Source organism: Schistocerca piceifrons, chromosome 4 (genome assembly GCF_021461385.2).
Source record: "Schistocerca piceifrons isolate TAMUIC-IGC-003096 chromosome 4, iqSchPice1.1, whole genome shotgun sequence".
Lineage (NCBI taxonomy): Eukaryota > Metazoa > Arthropoda > Insecta > Orthoptera > Acrididae > Schistocerca > Schistocerca piceifrons.
In genome coordinates, this window is record NC_060141.1 from 92,942,703 (window position 1) to 92,967,928 (window position 25,226).

Sequence of the window (25,226 nt, forward strand, 5' to 3'; positions counted from 1 at the left end):
GTGGTCAATTTGAAGGGTATTAAAATTGTAATTGTATGTGCATGCATTTTTTGGTGCGTGGCAGTAGGAAGGATATATTAAAGTCAATTAAATAGAACTTGTAGGAATTTGAGTTTACTGTTATTCAGTTGTTTGCCTTGTGACTTTGTTCCTATAGTATTGTCTTCCACTGGAGGAAATCTTTAGTGAGGATCCTGGTTGGGTCTGGGAAATGGTTTGTTGACGGGTTTCTACTTTTGGTTTTTGTTGTAGACAGATCTGTCACGATAAAGGGTGGATCTCATAATTCAGAGGCAGACACGATTTCTGCGAGGCATTTGGTCAAAAGACAGATGTGAGTTGATCAATACTCTGTGCTAAAATCTGTGTGGGCATGTGTAGCGCAATGGAAAAATTAGTGCAAGAAGGTACTTCAACACTGAGTGAGTGGCACAAAATCGCACATTAGTGAAAGTGCATTTTACAAAAATTATTTCTTGTCCAAAAAATTGTTTATGCATAACTGAAATGTAGGCATTTATTTGATATGCCGTTATGTTAATAATTTGGGTTGGTTTAAGTTTACTTCGAAATTCATGCTGTTCCTACACCACTACAAAAATTTTGTAAACACTATTGGCCTGGCGTTTTAATCATTTGATTCTGTTCTTTGTAATTTGTTTTATATGTACTTGTATGAACTGAAGGGTGTTACTTCTAAACATTCTGGCTCGCCAGAATGCTAATAAGTGGAGGTGTGTGAGGTAACGGGTGAGTTGTGGCGCCCTGAAAATATTTTAAGTTCTGAGTTGTCGTGGCCGCACGGGCCGCTCGGCAAGCTGTGGCTCATCAGCAACTGTGTATTGCTGAACGTTAGCTGGAGCAAGAGGGGTAGCCCCAGCACGTGGTCCAGGCAAACCGTGTGGCTGGGGTTTACGTGTTGACACTGTGGCGAGGAATGGGCTTTGTGTCGAAGTAGATTTGTATGCCAGGAGTGCCAAAGATGAGAGACTTTGCGAAACCATAATGGCACACATTTCTCAGTTCATGTAGAAATTAATAATAGCCAGAGGAATCATGATACCTTAAAATGAAACCTGTACATTACAATTATTTGCACGACGATTCTGCTGGTGTAATCAGATTTTCAATATGTTTATTAGTTTAAAGTTTAGTATCTGTGTATAGCGTTATACAAATAACACCCAGCAATGAATTTCCAAAATCTAAACGGTTCATCTGAATTTGTCAATTGATGTGTCTTTAGAAAGCTATTAGTGTAAACCTAAATTGGTATGAATTACAGGAATGTAACTTTAACAGTACACAAGTTATTGGAGGTCCAAGTGGCTGATTACTATTGATTGCATCAGGCTGTAAGTACTCCACAGTTACACGAAAAAACAATAGCAGCATGCTTATAATTGTATTTATTTGGCTAAGTTTTGGTTTATATCCGATATATACTATTCATGAAGAAGTTGGTCTAATATTTGCTGGGTTTTAGAAAGCACAGAGACATTAGGCTACTGGCCTACTTCCGTTTCTATTCCTTTGATATATGTTTATTTAATTTGTTTATGTATTTAATAATGTGTGTTCGAGTGTGTTTATGATCCAGCCATGGGAATATCTATCTAATTCCAAGTTATTAAAATGTACAGCCAGTATTTCGTTTGTGTTTCAATATGTTTGTGAGTGAGCGTTCTAGCCAATCACAGCACTAGTTACTACAGAAGTCAATGGAGAGACTGTATGGAAGTGGGGGAGGAGCATCGGGTATAGACAGGACATGGTGCAGGGGGTGGCGGTGGGGGTGGGTGGTGCTGGACACGAAGGCACGACGGACGGTTGCAGGAAATACTTGAAGAGTGTTGAGCAGTTTACGCATTATCGCAGGAGATAGAAATATTTCGTAGTGCCGACTTGTGCACTTGTGAGATTTCCGTACCTTCTGCAGTGAAGATGTAGTATGCATTTAGAAGTGAATATCTCACGAGCTTTGTTGTTGCTCGTAACTAATTACGTGAAGTAGGAATCTATTGTTTTCCTGTTATTCAATTTGTAGTTTGGTTATTTGCTAGACCATCGACACCAATAAGTGTTTTGCAGTAATAAACGGCATTCTTAAAGATACTTCTGCTCTCATACTCATCATTTAAAGTCGTTAAAAATAGTACCTGCAGATTTTATTTAAACTGCAATCTTTCATTTATAAATTTCTATGCTGCATTCAAAATTCGCAATTTCCGAGTGATAGGAACCTTCAACCATTCGATTCATGTGTATATTCATATTGTATACTGTAAACTCAGCAGTATTTGGCCTGTAATGCGGCAATTACGTATCCGAGTCCCTAGACAATGAAACCAGCCAGTACTTTTAATTTTTCAACTCCGAGTCTGAGGGTACATAGTTGAGGGCCACATTATTTTTGTGAAAGCCTGCAAGCCAAACACCAAAAACCATGGGAATTAACATTCAAGTAATGTTTGAGGATTGCCGCAACGTTCTTAACATGCATACAACTATACCTGCATGCATTTCCGGGAAGACAATTTTTGGCGTGGTTTACCTATAATTCCCGTGTATATCTCTCTCCCCAATGAAAACATAAAGCACCTACAAATTTTTCCCTCAGGGAGGCAGAGCCACGTGTGAAAGCACCCACGTGATCTACCAACTGACCTGCCTACACTGTGATGCATTGTATGTGGGAATGACCAGCAACAAACCATCCATTCGCATGAATGGACACAGGCAGACAGTGTTTGTTGGTAATGAGGATCACCCTGTGGCTAAACATGCCTTGGTGCACGGCCAGCACATCTTGGCGCAGTGTTACACCGTCCGGGTTATCTGGATACTTCCCACTAACACCAACCTATCTGAACTCCGGAGATGGGAACTTGCTCTTCAATATATCCTCTCTTCCCGTTATCCACCAGGCCTCAATCTCCGCTAATTTCAAGTTGCCGCCACTCATACCTCACCTGTCATTCAACAACATCTTTGCCTCTGCACTTCTGCCTCGACTGACATCTCTGCCGAAACTCTTTGTCTTTAAATATGTCTGCTTGTGTCTAAGGTAAGTCTTTCCGCTCCCGGGATTGGAATGACTCCTTACCCTCTCCCTTAAAACCCACTTCCTTTCGTCTTTCCCTCTCCTTCCCTCTTTCCTGATGAGGCAACAGTTTGTTGCGAAAGCTTGAATTTTGTGTGTATGTTTGTGTGTCTGTCGACCTGCCAGCACTTTCATTTGGTAAGTCACATCATCTTTGTTTTTTTTTATATATATATATATATATATATATATATATATATATATATATATATATATATATATATATATATATATATATATATATATAGGGAAACATTCCACGTGGGAAAAATTTATCAAAAAACAAAGATGATGATGATGACTTACCAAACGAAAGCGTTGCCAGCGCTTTCGTTTGGTAAGTCACATCATCTTTGTTTTTTGATAAATATATATATATATGTATATATCTCACACTGGGTAACTTCTCCAAACAGTAAAGATATATTTATACCAGGTGACCTTTACACCACCACCCATGTACTCACAGTTACAGCAATAGTGAGGGTTGTGTTTACATAAAAATGGCAAGTTAACAGTCATAGAAAGTGCTGGTAGTTGGTGTTTTGGTACATAAATGAGAAAAAAAATTAACACAAAAATGCAAAATATTGCTATTTCTGTAACTGTTAACTTGCCGTTTTCATGTAGACAATGTCTAGAATAGCTGTAACTATGAGTATGTGGGGGTCATGTATCACCCCAGAGTATATGTATCTTTACTGTCTGGACAAGATACTCAGTGTGACAACGTCGTATATATATTTTATGTTTCACTTTTCTACTTCAAGTACAGCATACATGAATTTTCACTATGAATATTTTACTATTTTGGATAATCATATTACTTTTATGCTATGTTAAAGCAAACATTTGCTGCTTGTTGCTTCTTTTCTGTAGGCATATCTGTGTGTGCAGTTACTGACTGTAATGAAAATAATTACACAGACATTTCAATTTAAAGAAATTATGATGCTATATAGGCTCTTTGTTTCATTTGCTGTCACAGATAGCATGGTACATTCAATGAACCCTTCTTTCTTCTATATAATTATTTCTTATTCTTATGTATTTGCCATGACCTAATATATTTGCCCTTATGTTAGTTTTCAGTTGTACATAAAAGGTATTACCTTAAGATTTTAAAATAAGAATGTTCTGGGTGATGCAATGGTGTTGCACACTGCTTGTTGCATTTATAAAACTGGGTGTGGTATGTTAATTCCTCATAAATTAAATTTTCTGGAAGTAAGCCAACAGCAATTTTTACACAACTTTTTGTTTAAGGCAATTTTTCTTTTGGCTTGTTTGTTCTCAGCTCTGAAGATGGTAGTAAAGCTACCAAAACTGCTCATCACTTTGTAAAAAATTTTGATGTTATATGCAACTGAAACAATATACAGAAAATTTTATAAAGTCTTACAGAAAGTTTTTACAACTGTTATAATTTTATAATTGATTACCTGCTTAAGACAGCTTTTTCCTATTCTGACAATGTCAGATATATATATATTTTCTGAGAAAACTTCTAGGTAGGTTGCCTCTGCAAGGCTCATATGTAGGCCCCTTATGCAGACACAACTGCTTCTCCAGACTAAAATGACTGCAGTTGATTTATTTCACTTTGGGAAACAGTATGGAACTACAAAGAGCTTGATCAGTTCCATAGGGTGGATAACGAAGTCGTTGGACCTAAGACTCCTCGAGCAGATACCTTGTTTTTATTGTGCAGTGAGCTGATATATTATCATGATAAAACAACAGCCTGTACGTACCTTATTTTGAATATTCCTCATTTCCGCACACTTAAGTGTGTGTGCAGGTAAACTCCAGAACAGCAATCTTAAGTTACTATCTTGTTACAATGACAGTAGTGATGCCACAAGCAAATGCAAAGCGACCTTTTCCCCACACTTCATGCTCTTTCCACATTTGCTAGACAGGATGCTTCTGGGACGAGCCAAACATGTGATGATTGTTTCAGAGCAGAATCGGTACAGCCAAGTTGCACCAACTATTGTATTAACTACAGCTTTTGATCATCCAGAATCACATTTTTCTAGAATGTATAGGCAGAAGTCAAGAGCCACAGATTTCAGCTCTGCATTTAAAAGGCGCTGTATCCAAATACTATAAATCTTTTCAATCTGAAGGTCCTCAACGAGGATCTTTTGAACTGTTCCCTGTTTGATCCCAATACTGCAGCTGATGTTTTGACAAGCAGTTGCTCTCAGCTGTTGTGACAACTTTTGTCTTCACAAGTTTCTCATGTGTCTAATCACATTTTTCGAAGGCAAAGAGTTACCAAAAGCCTTCTGTGTATGTTAGAAATACTGATTTTAAATGGTCTACTCTAAGACCATAAAACGATCAGCATGCAGACATGATCTCATTTCAGCTCCATTGCTGGCTCAGTCTACATCAAGCACACAGTGAAACAAATGATGGGCTAAGACCCTCCCATTATGCTGGGAAAAACTTGTGTGAGTTATTAATAATGTATGCTACAACTGATGACCCTTCTTTGAAATGAAATATTACCAACAGTAAGCCAAGAAATGTGAATGTAGGCTCTCCCGGAATCTACTGTTATTGATCTCACTGGTTTTCAGTCAGGTGGCAGTATTATAATACTGCAATGTTTCAATGAGTGTCACACTCAGCATCTTCTGGCAAAATATCAAGATATGTGGCTGCTGTAATATTTATCCTAGCAGTGTGCCCACTACCCTTCATGCCCCATTCCACTCGAAAAAATTCAACATTTTAACTGTCTTCCGACCACTGCCAAAGACAAAAGAGTGGCTTGGCTATGTGAAAGACCCACTAAAAATGAATGTAAAAGAAATATACAGTATCGCATGTGAATACCGTTGACCGAACATTGAGCAAATGCAGCACTATATTTCAAAATGCTGCAAGGAACACATCAGCCATGTGGAACGGACAGATGGAAAAAATCAGCAATAGCAAAGCCTAGCCTCCAGGAAGATCACATCTTCGACTTCCAGAGCACCAAAGTGCTTTGTCAAGCAATAGGCAATTGAGACAGCATCATAAAGGAATCCACTGATATATGGGTACACAAAAATCTTGTCAACAGAGACAAAGGGCACCAACTAAGTGTGGCATATAATCAAACATTAACAGGAATGTGACAGAGCGCAACAAGCACCATCCAACTTACAAGACATATCCGGAATGCCGACACAGAGATCCAATAGGAGCATCGGCTACCTCCATCACTGCAGCTTCATCCTGCCCCCCCCCCCCCCTCTCCTCCACCCCACTGGCTGAACAGTACATGGCCACCTGTAGCCAGGTGGAGGGGTGCACTCCAGCAGCATAAATATCATAGCATATGCATATCTCAACACTTCACTGAAAGATAATGAGTACAGCACTCATCAAAATGTCATGGTATTTTAACACTACCACCTGACTGGAAACCCTAGAACTTTTCACCTGCAAGCCTGGAAGTCTGCAAACTTTCCAGCATGCCTCTTACCTCAGTAGCTGCATTGATGACAAGTGCTAAGAATAATTAATTGCTATGAAACACATTGCCTGCTTGGTGCCTTCCCCTCTGGGTACTTTCAAACAACTGCAAGCAAACACTGTAGCCACTGCTCCACCAAACACTTGAGTAATGGGGCTGTCCCTAAACTTCGAGACTCTTGAAATTTCTGTTTAACAGATCTTTCTTTTCCCTCATCCTGTTCTGGGAGTGAATTGAACTACCACTACTTTCTATTCTTCCACAACACATCCCTCTTTCCTTACCGAGGTCGGGATATATAGCCCCAACAGTTAGTACTGGCATTTTTACTTTTAAATGTGTAATGACAGTTCTGTAACTTCATCTCCTGTAGCTAAGTACTGGCCAGCCATTCTGTCCCTTCTTAATTAACCAGTTTAAGCACGACATTTTAATGCATAGCCTTTTTTGTATATATGTCAAAACAACAGGTGCAGGATGACTCTGTGAGTACCTCAATAACACAGCTCAGATGACACAGTTGAAGCACCATTTCCATTTTATGAAAAGGTTCTCAGTGATGGTCAGAGTTTGAAGGCTGTTCAGATTTGTGCAGCTGCTTTATGCTATGTTGTAAAGACTGTTTCCTCAATATATGAAAAAAGTTCTGGTGTAATCTAGTATATCCCAATAGTTCCATAGTAACATTTCTTTCTATTGTAATTTAAACATTTGACAAAGTTGGTGATTTGGCCTTGTTTCTTACTCATTATTGTTCTTCACTGATATTTTTTCCCCCCAAAAAGCTCCAAATACTGTCGTCACCTAAGATGCTGCTTTTCTCAATACACCTGTCACACTGGCTGTGTGGCTATAAAATAAAACCAGCACTTAGGATACTGCAGACTATCTTATAATATTGCAGATTAACTTCCTCTTGTGTAAGAATACTCAGTAGTTGCTTCTCTGGAAGACAATGTGTAAACTGTGATGTGTTTCTCAAGGTGGTAGGTGAAGGGAGTGATACCTAAAATATTATAAGGCCACATGAAATGCCAAGGTATTCAACCCTCAAGTTTGATGTCTGCTTTATTTTTTAAGATTATACTGTAATTTTATTCTGAATAAGGTCATTTTGTTTTTTATTTATTTATTTATTTTTTTCGATTTTAACAATTTAATGGAATATGAACCAAACACACACACACACACACACACACACACACACACACACACACACACACACACACACACAGAGAGAGAGAGAGAGAGAGAGAGAGAGAGAGACTGCATAACTTACCTAGGTGGAACCCATATGGCCCTTCAACAGATGGTGAATCAACCTTTATGGAACACTGTTCAAGAATTATAACGCCAAGCGGTTCGGACCACTGTTCTCTGGATTTGAAGTAAAACAGAAGATTGCCACGGAGTCTACACCAGCGTTCCAAGCTGACTGTTAACAACATCACATTAAAACTTTACAAGTTCATGAGATTTTGTACCACAAAAGTAATGCTTATCTCGTAAAATTAAGTAATCTAGTGCCATCTGAAGTCAAGTTCAGAGTAAAATTTAAGAACTTAAATTGTGATGCTTTACAAAAATACTTTATACACAGTATTAACACTTAAAAAAGTTGAAAGCTAATTAAGAAAACGAACAAACAATTAGAAACTAATGCTTCTGTACCCAAATAACAGTTTTCTTCAGAATCATGCATTACCTACACTAAAGAAGAAAAATCCTTGCTATGGTCTTATAACACTTTTAGCTGCTTCTAAATCAAACTAAAGACTTAAATACATGCAAGAACAAAGTCATAGTGACTTTACAAAGCACTTAATATAAATTCATTTAAATCATCATTCTACCCTGATAACAGACTGTCATTTATAAATATGCTATGTGCAAAAGCTAAGTCATTAAATCTTTGCAATAGGTCTTCTGAAATTCTTTACAACACAGAAAGAAAACTAGATGCTCAAGAATATTCCTTAATAACAAAAAAACTGAAAATTAAAAATTTTTGCGGAACAGTGAGCATGCATTATGACACAAAAAGCTCCTTACTTAGAAATGGAGTAAATTATTAACAAGTGAACAGGAAAGAAAAGCCATTACACCAGAAGATTTAGTTTTCATGTGCAGTGTGTAAAGTGTGTTAATGTCATTGGCATATAGGCTCTCTCTATGGAAAGGTAGAATTGTCATATGTGAAAGCCACAGATAAAGCATAAGTTTCCATTTCCTTCTCCCACCAATGTAGTTCAAAAGACAAGAAGAGCTCTGTATATAGAGAAATAACAAGCCCTCTATGCTCTTTGGAATATTCAGAATAGCACATACAATGTACCACTAAGATTATTACCGAAAGCACCCAACTATGCCAATGACTTCCTCTTAAACCTGCAACATAAGCGAATTAGTGTAATCCAACTGGGAAATCCAAAGTAAGTGCTAGTGACTTATTTGTGCTTATTATTTTGCCAGTACCTTTGCTTGGTCCACTATAGCAGCTCAGTTCTCGAAGACTCTTTGATCTTTTCCCTCTTTTGTTGTCTTTCCCTGGAAAGTTTACAAGACCCAAGAATCTAACTGTTCTTTAAAAAGTATTTGACATGAGTCTTCTCTTTTCCAGGGATATGCAAGAGTTTAGTAAACCAATCAACCAAATACAGATTATTCATTCCTTCACCATGTTATTTAAATAACATGAAGATGACCTGAATATTGAACAGTGGAGGAAAGACCAAGACAGCAAACAATTAACTATATTAAAATGAAATTAATAAAACCATAACAATTATAGTTTAATTTATCTGGTTATATGTTTCTGAAATAGCTATATGAATTTCAGTACAAAAATATGTACAACATCTGTAAGCAGAAATCTCTCAGTTTTTCACACAATTTATTAAATAATACTTAAAACGGAAACAAATTAAGTATCTTTTACACATTTATAATAATTTTGGTTACATTATCAGCAAGTATCACATTATTAGCAACTGTCCAGTGAAGGACACATGCACAGCTGAGATCCTACAGTTTTTATTATGCCAGCATTTTATCATAGTCTTTATTGAACCAGTCATACATAAATATTAGCTCAATGTCTCTGCAACATTAAAAGAATTCCCATGTCTCTAAGAAATATCACCCAACTGTTAAATTACCAACAAGAACCGGTGTAAATCTAAAATGGAGTTATGAGCAGAAATTGGAGACACCACTTACAGGTGAGTGCCTGCACAACTTCCATCTATTGAAACAGAAACTATCTGACTCTGAGTTGCAGACAAACAACTTAAAAGAAAAAGAAAGGTGTTTTCTTATATAGTATTTGCAGTGTTTCACCACAAACCCTGTGTCAAGACAGTTGAAATTTAAGATAAAATATAATTAAATAACAGCTATAGAAGTGAGGAGAGAGTTCAAATGTCAAATAGAGAGAGAGGGGAAGGCTAAGTAAGAGAGAAGAAAAACTAGACGTGGATTATTAATTCAGGAACAGGTGGTTAGCAAGGTTTAGCAAATGTTGAAAAATATACCATCAATGAAATAGTGGAACAAGTTTCAATATCTTCAAGTTCTCAATATTTTCCAAAGCAGGCATTTAGCATGATGTTGTGCTGATGGTGTGGGCTATGTCTGTGACTATTCACAGTGACTACTGGTCTTTCCTACACAAATAGGTTAGTTGACAGCTCGCGCATCAGCTCTAATAGGTTCTGCTTCTTTTGACCTGTTTTTCTGTTTGCAACTAATGGCTGTGCTAAACAATATCAGCAGAGTGAATGTAACTTGCTTAACCAAAGCCTGCCACAACTTTGCTCCCTTATCCCATCTGGATAATAATAATAATAATGTAACATTTGGCAGCAAAATTTGCTTTCTTTGAAGCCCACATTTTCTGCATTCTTTGTGAGTGGGCTTGCTTCCACTCCTCCATCCAAAGTGCACCGCCTCTTCTTTCAGTTGTTCACCTCAGTGTAGAGCCCATTCATTCATCACTAGATACTTTTGGAAGACATCCCTGTCACAAGCATCTTTTGATCTGATCTGTAGGAGGCTGAGGTCTTCTTTGGCATTACTATACCAGGGTATGGTGGTTTTGGTGTCTGAATATAAAAATGGGAAAGGTTTTCTTGGGCAAACTGTTCCCATCCTTTCATTTGAGGTGGTCATAAAATTGAACACATCGTTTGCAGATTGAGATTGAATTTTTATTTTTTTTTTATTTTATCATAAACTTTCTAGTTTGATCTTCTTTGGTGGTTATCATTCTTCTAACTGGAGTCCGTGACTGCCCTAATGATTCTGCACTCTTTCTTTCTCCAGTTTCTTGAGGACACCTTTATTTAAATTCATAGAAAGGGTTTTGGTCTCGTACATAATTACTGGCTTCAGAACCATTTCATATTGATGTATCTTAGCATTTTGTGGAGTGCATTTTTTGTTGTACATCATGCAAGACATCTGATAGGCAATTTCAAGTTTATACATTCATTCCTTACATGCATCCTTGCTCAGCCCCCTTTTCATATTGATCTGATTCCCTTGGATATAGTTCCAATTCTATACTCTGTTTCCATCTATCTTGTTGGCCATGTCCTAACAAATTTTTCACGAACATAGCTGAAAAGCATTTGAGACAGCCCATTGTCTTTCTGACGTCTGTTTTTATCTCAATTTATCTGAAAGGCATCCTAACCAGGGTGGCTCTAATTAACACTCTAAGTTTAAGGCCAGCCCTAAATTCATTAAGCGTGCTTAACAAGCCTTCATGGTCTACTGAATTGTAGCCTTTCTTTAAGTCCACAAAAACAGACACATACTGCCTAGACCTTAGAGTACAATATCTGATGATGCTTTTGAGATTGTGGATCTCTTTGGCAATTGAACAACCTCTCCTGAAGCCCCTTGGGTATTCCCCTATTTTGTGTTTGACTTGGGCTTCTAAATGCTCCAGAACAAAGTTAGAGAATTGGGTTGGTTGGTTGTTTGGGGAAGGAGACCAGACACGAGGTCATCGGTCTCATCGGATTAGGGAAGAACGGGGAAGGAAGTCGGCCGTGCCCTTTGAAAGGAACCATCCCGGCATTTGCCTGGAGCGATTTAGGGAAATCACAGAAAACCTAACTCAGGATGGCCGGACGTGGGATTGAACCGTCGTCCTCCCGAATGCAGAATTGAGTTGGTTCTTGGTGGCAGATATGTTCCTCTATAGAGGTAGGTGTTTTTCATGCCACCTTTATGGTGCAATGGATATTAGGGCTGTTTTGCAGTTTTTGGGTAGTTTCCTCCCTCCCTCCCTCCTTCCCCTCCTCTCTCTCTCTCTCTCTCTCTCTCTCTCTCTCTCTTTCCCCCATTGCAAGATTCCCTCAGTTCTGCAACTATTGAGCATTCTCCAGCTGCTTTATTATTTTTGAGATGGGCGATGTGACACTGTGTTTTGTCTACTCTACTCTGGGCACCAGAGAATGTGTCTGCTGATCTCAACTGGGCTTTTTGGTTTATAACAGTTCCGTAGTTTTCTTAATATAATCTGCTGGAATGTTACAATTTTCCTAATCTGAAGTCACTAATGTAGTGTCGTCCTGCAGAAACCATAATAATGGCAACTTATAGCCCATGAGTTCGTATTTACAGGTTCTATAATACTCTCTGGTTTCATTTCTCAAAAGATTTTAGTCTATCTTTTCAACTGGTGGTTTTTCATATTAACTTTTCTCAGTTGTGATTACTCTAGCTGTTTGGACCTTTTGGATTTTGTGGGTTTCCTAATCAGTTTCCCATTTTTTGCATAATACTGTTTCCATGCAGTCAGCTTCTCCTTGGGGACTGATTTGCAAGTGTTATTCCAGCAGGCATATTTTTTGTTTCTTTTGACTTCTGCAACTTCTTTGGTCACCTCAATAGGGCACCTTTCGGCATTATTACAGTTGCAATCACTTGGTCTAGCCTTTTCGGTCAAAGTTTATCATTATCAAAAAGGCATGATTTGTTTCAGGACCTTATGGGGATCAGCTTGAATTCTGTTATTGACATGTGGTGATCTGAGGCCACAATCATGTCTTTTCTATCTTTAACATTCATAATTTCTGGATTGTTTCTCCCAGAGATCTTGACGTGATCTATTTGGAGCTCCCATATGATTAGGACAGGAGATCACCAAGTTGTTTGCTTGCTCAGTAAATGGTTCTATGTTTTTCTCAATTAAAAAGGTGAAACTCTATGACTGACACTTTTTGAGTTTACATGCAACAATAATTTGTACTTGATACAGTAATAACATTTTGGTTTCAGCACTTTAAGTGAGTAGTTACTTTTTCAGCATAAATTTTCTTTGACTAAAAATTAGTTAATATTAAAAGGTAAAAGAGTGTAATATGGTTATCTGAAATGGTTTAAGGACTTCATTGTCAAAACAAAATTATTGTAATGGTAATTCAAATTTATGGTTACGTACCCTGTTGTAAACACACTTACTTGAAAGGCACAAAGGATGATTATGAACATGAAAGACAAATTGGAACAATTATTTATGTCAGTCAGTTTCATTCACTTCAACAACACATTTAATTTCAAGAGCTTACACCCTTATCTTCAGGGGAATTGGTGAATTATGTGAGAATTTCTTTTCTGGGTGTAGCTGATTGTTCTACATTGTATTTCATTTTGAAGATGCTTCAATGAAGGAAAAAAACTGCAGGTAATTGCGCACGCACGTGCGCCCCCCCCCCCCCCCCCCCCCACACACACACACACACACAAGATACACAACAATCTGCAGTGTGTCTTCACTGGAACATTTTCAAAATGAAATGTCAGGACCGGCAACTGAATGATTAGGGTTTAAAATCCCATCAATGACAAGGTCATTCGAAATGGAGCACAAAACTTGATTTGGAGAGGGATAGGAAAGAAAATCAACTGCCTTCTATTCAAAGATACCATCTCAACACTTGCCTCAAGCAATCTTGAGAAACCTATAGCAGGGCTTTTGATGTGGAAACTGAGCTCTAATCCTTTCAGATGAGAGTCCTGTGTTACCATCATGCCAGCTTGCTGAATGATACACAGTTATCCATCTCCAGTTTGCTTATTTCCTGTTACCCATTGTTAGAAATGCATCTGAATTTTTTCCTGTTATTAATGCCGTGGTTTACGTTTTAGGAATTTAAAAAAAAAATTTGTCTTGATGAAAACAGTTTATAGATCACTTAAACAGAATCTTTTAACAAGGCAACTTAGCAAGGTATATATTTTGAATGTTTTGGATACTAACACTTACTTTACAAACTGTTAGAGCTACTTAACAATGGGAAATCCAAAGTATAAAGTAAAAAATGTACAAATAATATTTACCCCCCTGAAAATAAAAATAATATTTTCACTGATACATTCAGAGCTGTAGAATGGTCCTCAATTTCATTACTTAATGATGCTCTTTTCTCTGCTTTACTAAAATGTTTATCATGCAAAATTTTGGAACATAAACCTGTGAATTATCCCACAAATTATATCTGGTATATTTCAGTTTATGAATACTGTCAACCGCTGTTAATGTTTCCTGTTTTTGTTATACAGTTCTGAATTTTCAAACCACAGCAATGTCTTGTGTCAATTTTATTCACTTCTGTGGTATGCACAAGACAAGCCAACACAAAATGTCTGATATTTACCCTCTGTCATGCACCTCATGGTGGTTTGCAGAGTTTAGATGTAGATGTAAATATGTATAACAACACATGGAAGAGTCACTCTTCCATGCTTTTTGTTTATCCTAGACTTATTATCTCCAGATGGTGGAAAGGACATCCCAAAAGAATTTTGTTTTCTGAGTATGTCAGTCACACCACACTTGATTATGTAATTTTTTTTATAAGCTGTTACGTTTCTTTTGTATTACAAGCAAGCTAATGAGTCTGCATAAAAAATAAAAAAACGCTACAATCATTCTTTCATTTCAATACAATTTCTGCATAATTAACCACAGGCAGCTAAGGACAGGAATTGTACTTTTAACACAAATTCTATTACAGGCAGTATTACTTCAAATGCTTATTATGCATGCAAAAATCTTTAATAACAGTTATCATGCAAATTACTACATTTGTACATCACAATAATATTAGTTAGTGGCTTCATATATGGGGAATAAACATCATCTTTTGTCATAAAATTTGAACTACACTCAAAATTTTCATTACTTCATGCTGTAACAAACAGACGTTCCATAAGACAAATTCAATCAAATGCAATTCATAAATCTGATATGAAATGTCCTAAATGCATGAAATTGCCTGTCAAGTATATAGTATAAATACAGTAACACTAATACAAAAAGGTTAGATAGCTACTCATCACATAGAGGAGGCACTGAGCCACAGACAGGCACTATGAAAAGATTGCTAAACATTTAAGCTTTCGGGGAAAAGGCTTTCTTCTAAAGTAGACAACACATGTAAAATTTACACAAGCACAATTCATACACAAATGACCATTGTCTCTGACCCCTGTCCTCCTTCGGAAATTTTCAAAGAATTTTTTGTTCGAAAGTCTAAATGTTTGGCAGTCTTTTCACTACACATACCTGGAACTCAACACCTCCTCAACGAGGTGAGTATCACTATCCTTTTCCTAATATTATTGTTATTTCAACCTGGACTTTCCATTGTTTGTATAAATATAGTTTACAGTGATCTTTCAAAAGTGCATGGGCCACTTAACATTAAGGAGAGAATTGCTGTTATTGTTATTTCACGTATGGCTTCATGTAGCAAAAAAGAACATTTTGACAAAAAAAGACAATAAAAAGTCACTAGTCACATACATCAAACAATTTGGGAAAATATTGTGTGAAATACAGTAACAGTCATTAGATTGTATGTTAAAAGCATAATAAAGAAGAGACTGTATACTAAAATTCATTAACATTTAAATATGCTGAATACTTTTTTTTCCATATCCCTTCGCATACTGGGCAACACATTTATACACGCTTTCTTGTATGGGTTCGATGCAAAAAGAGGAAATTTTACATAATAATTTTACACATTACATCTGTTCCGTGGTGTTTTAAAGAACCTCTTGTGGTATAATAGAATTTATTATTTTTTGAAATACAAGACAGAGCTGTACTAATATTCTTTTATTGTAACTGGTTTCAGTATTGCACCAATCATCTTGGTACAAAAAGATTAATAGTTCTCATATGTCATATCAATTACTGACACAGGAAACCATGAACATACAAAACCATTAAAATTACTCACAAACAAAAAGGCACTAAGTGTTTTAACACACAAGTGTTTGTGCCCTATTAAAACTGTAGACAACTGTAAATTGCAGTTATCACCTGTTGTTCTAATGGGTCACACCCCCTTCTGTGAAAAGACACTTGCTGCCTTTCTGTGTGTGCGCAGCTGTAATGATCTTATATGTAGGGCCTACCATATGGTTTCCCATGTCAGTAATTGAAATCTTTTCATACTGCGAAGATGGTGCAATACTGAAACTAGTTCTAATAAAAGATTATTAATACCACTTTGTGTAAACCATGAAAAAATAACATAAAATAAAAAAATTAAAAAAAGACACATTCTACTATTGTCCATCTTAAGGGCCAGAGGGAGCACTTTTTAGGGTAATCATCATAAATATTTTAGCATACAACCATTAATATCAGGAACGTAACTGACTAGCAGTGTGTTTCAGGAGTCCAGCTCCTGTCATCGGCTGTCTAAGTTAATCCTATGTAAAATGAACTTCAAGAGCACTTAAGGTCAAAATATAAAAACAAATAAAATTATTCAGACATGAAGTCCTTGGCTCCCTATAAAAATGGCAACACCAGATTCACTGTTCTGCTTATCCGTATTACTGCACATCCTCCAAAAGTGTTGCTTCTGAAAGGCGATAAACACCGGTCACACCAGCTGCAATCTGTCAGACCTGTACGTGTGTTTAGAAACTAATGATGCATGAAGAGGCAGCTGATGTGACGGGTGTTTAGCACCTTACAGAAGCAACACTTTGTGCTATATGCAGTAACATAGATAAGTGGAGCAGGGAATCTGGTAATGCTGTTTTTACATCTACATCTACACAGTTAGCCTTCTGCCGCCGAGTAGTGTGTCAGCAGTGTGCAGGTAATGCTGTTTTTATAGTAAGAGGAGGATGTAATGTCCAAACACTTTTACCTGCTTTTATATTTAAGTGGTTTTAAAGTGCATTGACTCCTGAAATGCATTGCTGTGGATTATATTCCTAATATTAGTGGTTGTATGCTAAAATATTAATAACAATTAACAAAAAAGACACATTACTGTTACTGGAATTAGCCAGCAAAAAATGTTCAAAAATTTTGTTACCCTTCTAGCATAAATCATTAACTTCTCTATTACACTAACCCACAGTATTACGGATGTAAAATTGTTAATATACCAAATACCACGGCAAAATCACCCAGACCTTGTCTACAATTAATCAGTCATGCAACTGTAAGTTACGAATGGAACTTTTAGCTCTTACCAACACACTGACTTCATAAAGGCAAGGCAAGAGGTTTCACAGCACCTTCACAGCATTTAGACTGGAAAGGGACACAATGTTTGTTCTAATAGATCTTTGCCTTAAAAAAAAATATAAAAAAAATAGATGAAGTAGCTGCCATTACAAAGCAGATAGATGTATTATAGGATGATTCCCGCTTCCTGCTTGCACTGTTACTGAAAGATATGTGGGTATCATATGTAATATATGGTTTTTAATAGTTAAAAAAGCAACAAGAACAACTACTGTCACTTGTAAGACCTGTTCCATTCATCTTAAGTTCTCCTAGTAATATGTTCTGATTTGCAAAATTGTACACTAAACTCCTGTTTTCTTCTATTCATTCACAGTACATCTAAATTCTTGAAGTATCACTTTTTACCCACAATGTAACACAATGACTGTCTTTAAATGTTGTTTGTACTAGTAATCCGTTTACTTTGAAACAATACTTGGTGGCACAAATATAACCACTGGCACAAAAATCTGCAGTTCCTTCTCAAGGAACTTAAGAAACCTTGCATTCCGTGAGGTCTCAAAAATATTAGCTAGTGATAAACCAGATTCAAGGCACAACGAAGCATCTTGAAATATATTTTTGAAAATCTAAGCAGTTTTGCTATATGAAAACATCTCTTAAACCACCACCCAGGATAGTTATCATAAATGGTTATGACATGGCACACCATGCATTTTCCAGTCAGATGATAATTGAACAGATTGACTGGAAACACTAAGAACAGTATGTATAATCATCAGCTATAATAGTCCACTGAGAAGTATCTCCTAAGAGGTTACCCACTGACTATTGCTTGTTTCTGTGTGTCACACACCAATGAGTATATACCAAAGTAAGCCTTATGCCTAACTCACAATTTCAGAACATGATAATCCTAAACTCTTTGGAGTCAAGGGAAATGAATGAACTGAATTATGCTATCAAATCCTGTGCAAAGCATAGATGAATCAATTATAGTAGTTATGGAGATCTATACATTTGCTTGTGCCCTTACAAAAAATAAATAAATAAATAAATAAAATAAAATAAATTTCCTCATTACAGATGTCAAATGTTGGAAGTTGGGCAGAATGATAAAACAGTACAGGCACTATACTGTGGCAGAACTAACATCAGACGCTAATGCTGGGCACAGTCATTGGATGTTAATGCTGGACACAGTACAAGTATGTCTGAACATACAAGCAGTGCATCAAACACTCCAAACAATGGGCCTCCACAGGCCAATGTTAACACCACGACAGCGGCAACTACGACTGAAATGAGCACAAGACCATCAGCACTGGATGTTGGGGTTGTGGCAGAGTTTTGCACGGTGTGATGAATCCTGACACCTTCATCGACATGCCAATGGGAGAGTGTGAATCTGTTATCTTCCAGAGGAACAGTTTCTTGATACCTGTACTCCAGGATGGAGACAAGCTGGCAGCAGCTCCATTATACTCTGGGGCATTCACTGGTCCAGTGCAGCTCGTGTGAGGCACCATGATGACCAAGGAGTATCATACACTGGCTGCAGACCACATACACCCCCCTTCATGCCAATCATGTTTCCTGACGGCAGTGGCAATTTTCACAAGATAATGCACCATGTCAGGCTAGGAATGTGAGGGAGTGGTTCGAGGAAGACAGTGGTGAGTTTCAATTGACGTGCTGCCTCCTTCTCCCACTTACCAGATTTAAAACTGATCGAACACATCTGGGATGTGATTGAACGTGACATCAGAGCTCATTTCCCCCTCCCCAGAATTTACGAGAGTTAAGTGACTTGCGTCCCTCCAACGACCTACCAAGGCCTCATTGCTTCCATGCCATGATGCATCACCACTGTTATTTGTGCCAAAGGTGGACATAAAGGCTCTTAGGTAGGTGGTCATAATGTACTAGCTGATCCGTGTAAGTGCGTAAATGAGTCACTTTAGAAATGTCATCTAGAAAGAAGAAAATACATGTATGGAAAAACTATACAAATTTCCAAATAACGACTATTTCAGCCTATATGTGGGATGAGGAACAACTGTTTAGCAACCCATTGCCTCATTAAGGTATTCTTTCCTGACATCTGAACAAGCATTAAACAATTACTTCAATAATTACTTCAATAGATTGTGCATAAAAGTGAGGCAATTTCGTCATCAACTTAGGGAATGTTTGATAATTGCTTGTAACAAGGTGAGGAGTAGGAGATCAGGCACTCAGTGCTGATCACAGAGAGCATTTCTCTAAGATCAGAATCTCTGGGCATTTTAAAGACAACACTGTTCAGCATTATAAATGATCCACTAGGCAATCATAAATCACGCGCACAATATGTCCAAAAATATGCTGGGAAATTGCAGTTAATGTCAGAGAGTGTTTGCAATTCATCCTCCCCCCCCCCCCCCCCTTTCCCCTTTTTACTTCTTTGAGAAAGAGCAAGTCATATTTTTCCTGGTGCTGTCAGTGGCAATAAAAACAATATTGTGCACCCATAATAATTCGAAAAATCAATTTCATCAAGAAGAAAACTATATTAAATTTTTTCTGAGAAAATAACCCTTTCAAAAGTGGTGTATCATTCAACCTTAGGTCAGTATGTCCACATAATTCTTGTGCCAAACATGGAGAAACAAAATTGTTGTGCAATACTATTTTTGATCTGATGCTGTAGTGACTGACTATTATACTTTCCTGGTAATACAGAAAGGATTGCCATTATAATGTAACTGAGAAACTGTAAATATAGGGTTTAAAGTAAACTATGTGAGCCAACAGTATATGCTTTGAAGTACAATATCATGTACACATATAGCATTATTTTCCACTGTTTGCCATTAAAATTGCAACAACAGCAAGAGTAATAAATAACTAAATTTTACTTCTTATGTACACGCAGTATTGTAAGAACAACACAAATTCTTAGGTGATTTGGGGTCTAAATGGTGAAAAATTTAGTGAACAAGAGCTGCCACTTCCGGTTTTCACCAAGCTGGGGACTGAGTCAAACTGAGCTTGAGTGTCGGATATTTCAAATATATGTCAGAGATCATTAAATGTAATGGCTCATGAAGGCGACATGCCAGTTTCTCGGGAAACTATGACGGAATGTTTTCAGTAGGTAAGAGATCTCAACAGCCTGCTGGCCAGGGCATCAGTCAAACAGGACTCCGCACAGAGGTAAGTCAGGACGGCACAGGCAAACTGCAGTCTTTTGTGTTATCATGTTGGAAGAAATAATAATGGAAACCCAAAGATACGACACAGCTGACAGCCATAACACATCAGAAATGTAATAGCTATGGTCCAAATTACCAGCTATCAAAATGAGGTGACCATACTGTGTAGCAAATGGCACTCCATACTATCACACCAGGTACTGGGCCAGAATGACAATGACGAATGCAATATAGCTACATTTGTTCTCCTCTAAGCCTCCAGAAGTGGATACCTACAATATGATGTTGCATACTGAACTGGGACCTGTCTGCAAAGATGTGTGGAATCACTCCTGCATCCAGTGCCGTCATTGGGCACAGTACTGTCAGGAAGCCTGTATTTGCCTTCAGCATTATGGAAAGCCCCAGCAACAGTCATATGTGCTGCTTCAGACATCATCATATTTTATGTACGGTAATTGCCTTACTGCAAATGAGGGCATTTCTTAACTCAAGGCACAAACAATGTATCTGCCATCTCAGGCTCCAGTCGTGCGGAGCATTGAGTTCCTGTGTGGTACTGAGTACAGCCCTCTTCAATCTAATGATTCCATATTCAGACAACAATCATGCGATCCCGACCAATGCAAGTGGCAACATCATGGAACAATTAACCGCTGTCTCTACAAACCGTGTTCCTTCCCGGTACACATTTCTATGTCTTTCACAAGTCCAAATGTAATTCTGAATAATTTTCTTTGGCTACAGAATGTAAATGGCATCATACATACCTACTTTTTGTGTTTGTGCTGAAATTCTAACCATTTGCATATCCATGCATGTAGTATCCTCCATACCAATTTGATGTGTTGCAAATTTAATGATCAGTGATGTATACGTCAGCTGTAGAGATCATTAATGTGTTTTGCTTAAATTTATCCATTAAGCTTTGCATGTGGCAGCTTAGATTACATTGTTTACTAGACCTATACAGGTCTAGAGGAGATGGTGATCCAGTGAGGGGGGGCGGGGGGGGGGGGGAGATGGTTACAACCATGCAGTCCTACGTAAGTATAGTTTTGCTAATGTTTTTGTATCGTAAATTATGTCATTTGATATTTATATATCTGCCATGTTAGTGATGTCATCAGTCTACCAGTGCAGTATTGGGCTGTCTACTAATCTCAGGTTTTAACTTGAGGTGAGACACAATCATGACTGATAGCATACAGACTGTGTCATCACCGAGAGTTTGAGGGTTGCAGGTAGAATCAGTTACAAAACATTATTGGTGTAAGGTGAAACATGGGCATACAGACAGTGGACTTATTGCATGTCGCTAAAACCAGTGTATTGCCCAACTCTAATCCTAAATGAACAATATACCCACTCTCCAATAGCAACTAACCCTGGCACCTGAGTACAGTGTGTTCTGTTGGTTGGTTGTGAAAATAAGTCACAGGATATGCTGTTAAACACAAGGGGCCCAACCCAAACTGAAGAGTTCTCGATCTTTCTTTTTTTTTTTTGGGGGGGGGGGGGGGGTTAAGGGCACTCAACTACCTAGGTCATTAGTGCCCAGTCACAATTGTTAGAGCACATAGAATCTAGTAATACTCAAGGGGTGGGGGGGGGGACACACACCAGAAAGCCCTTATAAAGATACAGATAAAATAAGTAAAAGAGTTAGATGTCTTTGGACAAGCCAGTCAAAGTTATAAAACGAAGAATACGAGCAGCTGCTCGAGCGTCATCAGCTAAAATATCCGGTAAAGTAGATGGCAGGGACAGGACAACACGAGATTGACTAAAACAGGGACACGACAATAAAACATGGCGCACTGTTAATGCATGACCACAAGGGCACTGCGGCGCTGGGTCACCGGAGAGCAGGTAGCGGTGGCTAAGCCAGCAATGCCCAATCCGCAACCTGGTCAGAAGGACCTCTTCTCGCCGAGATGGTCGGGAGGAGGTTGTCCAAGCAGTTGGGAACGGTTTTACTGCCCGGAGCTTGTTTCCTTGAAGGGATGACCAAGTATCCCACCACATCGACACAAGCCTCTTACAAACAACCCCACTAATGTCAGATGACGGGACACAATGGGAGGCTGGCCGAGGCAGGAGGACTGCAGCCTTGGTTGCAGCATCAGCAGCCTCATTCCCAGGCACTCCTACATGTCCGGGAACCCACACAAAGCTGACAGGAGAGCCATCATCAGTGAAAGAATGGAGGGACTGCTGGATCCGTTGCACCAAGGGATGGACCGGATAGGGAGCTCCAAGGCTCTGAAGAGCACTGAGTGAATCAGAGCAGAATACATACGATGAATGGCGGCGGCGGCGGGCATACTGAACGACCTGATGGAGAGCAAAAAGCTCGGCCGTAAAGCTGGAACATTGGTCGAGGAGCTGGTATTTAAAGGTGACGGCCCCGACGACAAAGGCACAGCCGACACCATCGTCAGTTTTGGATCCATCGCTGTAAATAAAGGTGTGACTGGCAAGTCGCGCACGAAGTTCGACAAACTGAGCAATACACTGCAGCCAGAGTACCCTCCTTCGGGAGCGAGCTGAGGTCGAGATAAATATGAACCGGAGCCTGGAGCCAAGGTGTTGTCGGGCTCTCACCCCCTCTGAAGGTGGTAGGGAGGGCAAAATCCAATTGTCGAAGCAGGCGGCAGAAGCAGACTCCAGGGGGCAGCAGGGCAGACACATACAACCCGTACTGACGGTCGAGGGAATCGGCGAACAAGGACTGATAAGAGGGGTGGTCGGGCATTGACAGCAGCCGGCAGGCATACCGACACAGCAGTACGTCGCGCCGGTAGGTCAATGGTAATTCGGCAGCTTCAGCATAAAGACTCTCGACGGGACTAGTGTAGAAGGCTCCGGTCGCAAGACGTAACCCCCGATGGTGGATGGAGTTGAGACGGCATAAGAGGGATGGCTGAGCAGACGAGTAGACGAAGCTCCCATAATCCAGCTTCGATCGGACTATGGACCGATACAAGCGAAGCAGGACAGTGCGATCCGCTCCCCAAGATGAACCACTAAGAACTCTGAGGACATCAAGGGAACATGTACAACGGGCCACCAAATAAGAGACGTGCGGAGACCAACAAAGTATCCTGTCCAATGTGAGCCCTAGAAACTTAGTTGTTTCCACGAATGGGAGAACAACAGGACCGAGATGTAAGGATGGCGGAAGGAACGCTTTATATCGCCAAAAGTTGATGCAAACCGTCTTCTCTTCAGAGAACCGGAAGCCATTTGCCACGCTCCATGAGTATAGGCTGTCTAGACAACGCTGAAGGCAGCGCTCCAGGAGGCATGTTCTCTGGGCACTGCAGTAGATCGCGAAGTCATCGACAAAGAGAGAGCCTGAGACATTAGGTGGAATGCAATCCATAATTGGATTGATCGCGATGGCAAAAAGGGCTATTCTCCTGGAGGAAGACGTCGGACAATACGGAACCCACACATACCCTAAACTTTCGATCTGTTAAAAAGGAATCGATAAAAAGGGGCAGGCGACCGCGTAGACCCCACCTGTGCATAGTGTGGAGGATACCTCCCCTCCAACAGGTATCATAAGCCTTCTCCAAATCGAAGAACACGGCTACCGTTTGGCGCTTTCACAAAAAGTTGTTCATGATGAATGTCGACAAGGTCACAAGGTGGTCAACAGCGGAGAGCCGGCGACGAAAGCCGCATTGAACATTGGTAAGTAGCCATCGAGATTCAAGAATCCAGACTAACCGAGCGTTAAACATGCGCTCCATCACCTTACAGACACAGCTTGTAAGAGAAATGGGGCGGTAACTAGAAGGAAGGTGTCTATCCTTCCTGGGTTTAGGTATAGGAACAACGATGGCATCACGCCAACGCATGGGGACCTGACCTTCGGTCCAGACGCGATTGTAGGTACGAAGAAGGAAGCTTTTGCCTGCCGGAGAAAGGTGTGCCAGCATCTGAACGTGAACGGCATCTGGCCCCGGAGCAGAGGACCGGGACAGTGCAAGCGCACGTTCGAGTTCCCGCATAGTAAAGGGGGCATTATAAGTTTCCAGATTCAGCGAATGGAAGGAAGGTCGCCAAGCCTCTTCTGCCTCTTTCCTGGGAAGGAAGGCAGGGGTAATGGGCGGAGCTTGAAACCTCCGCGAAAAAGCGGCCGAAGGCGTTGGAGACAGCCACAGGATCAACAAGGACCTCATTACCTGAGGTCAGGCCAGGTACCGAGGAGTGGGCCTTAATGCCCGACAGCCGGTGCAGGCCACCCCAAACGACAGAAGAGGGAGTAAAACTGTTAAAGGAGCTGGTGAAAGAGGCCCAACAAGCTTTTTTGCTGTCTTTGATGACTTTACGCATTGCGCTCGGAGTCGTTTGTATCCAATACAAATCGCCAACGTAGGATGGCGGCAAAAGGTGCGTAAAGCACGCCGTCGAGCACGGATAGCGTCTCTACAAGCCTCATTCCACCAGGGGACGGAAACGCGACGTGAAGAAGAGGTAGTATGAGGAATGGAACGTTCGGCAGCATTGATGATAACAGCCGTGAGGTATTCGACCTGACTGTCACAACTGAGAAAATCGTGGTCTGGAAAGGTCGCGAGGGAGGAGTAAAGTCCCCAGTCAGCTTTCGGTATGTTCCAGCTCGAAGAACGTGGGAATGGGGTGTGGTGCAGGAGACGAATGACACAGGGGAAGTGGTCGCTCGAATAGGTGTCAAAAAGGACATACCACTCGAACTGACGGGCAAGAGTTGTAGAACAGATCGAAAGGTCCAAGTGGGAGTAGGTATGAGTAGAGTCCGAGAGGAAAGTCAGGGCGACAGTATTGAGGCAGACAAGATTGAGATGGTTGAAGACATCTGCCAAGAGGGAGCCTCTTTGACAGGATGCAGGAGAGCCCCAAAGGGGATGATGGGCATTGAAGTCGCCAAACAATAAA

At 39.6% G+C, this 25,226-nt stretch overlaps 1 protein-coding gene across 1 annotated transcript in view; it reads right to left on the bottom strand.

Moving 5' to 3' along the window:
• Nucleotides 1-25,226, bottom strand: part of LOC124794682 (inositol polyphosphate-4-phosphatase type I A-like) — a 272,042-nt gene that overhangs the window by 232,304 nt on the left and 14,512 nt on the right. The window contains 2 exon segments of the mRNA XM_047258226.1: nt 7,861-8,016; nt 9,057-9,128. Coding sequence (XP_047114182.1) covers nt 7,861-8,016; nt 9,057-9,128 — 228 coding nt within the window.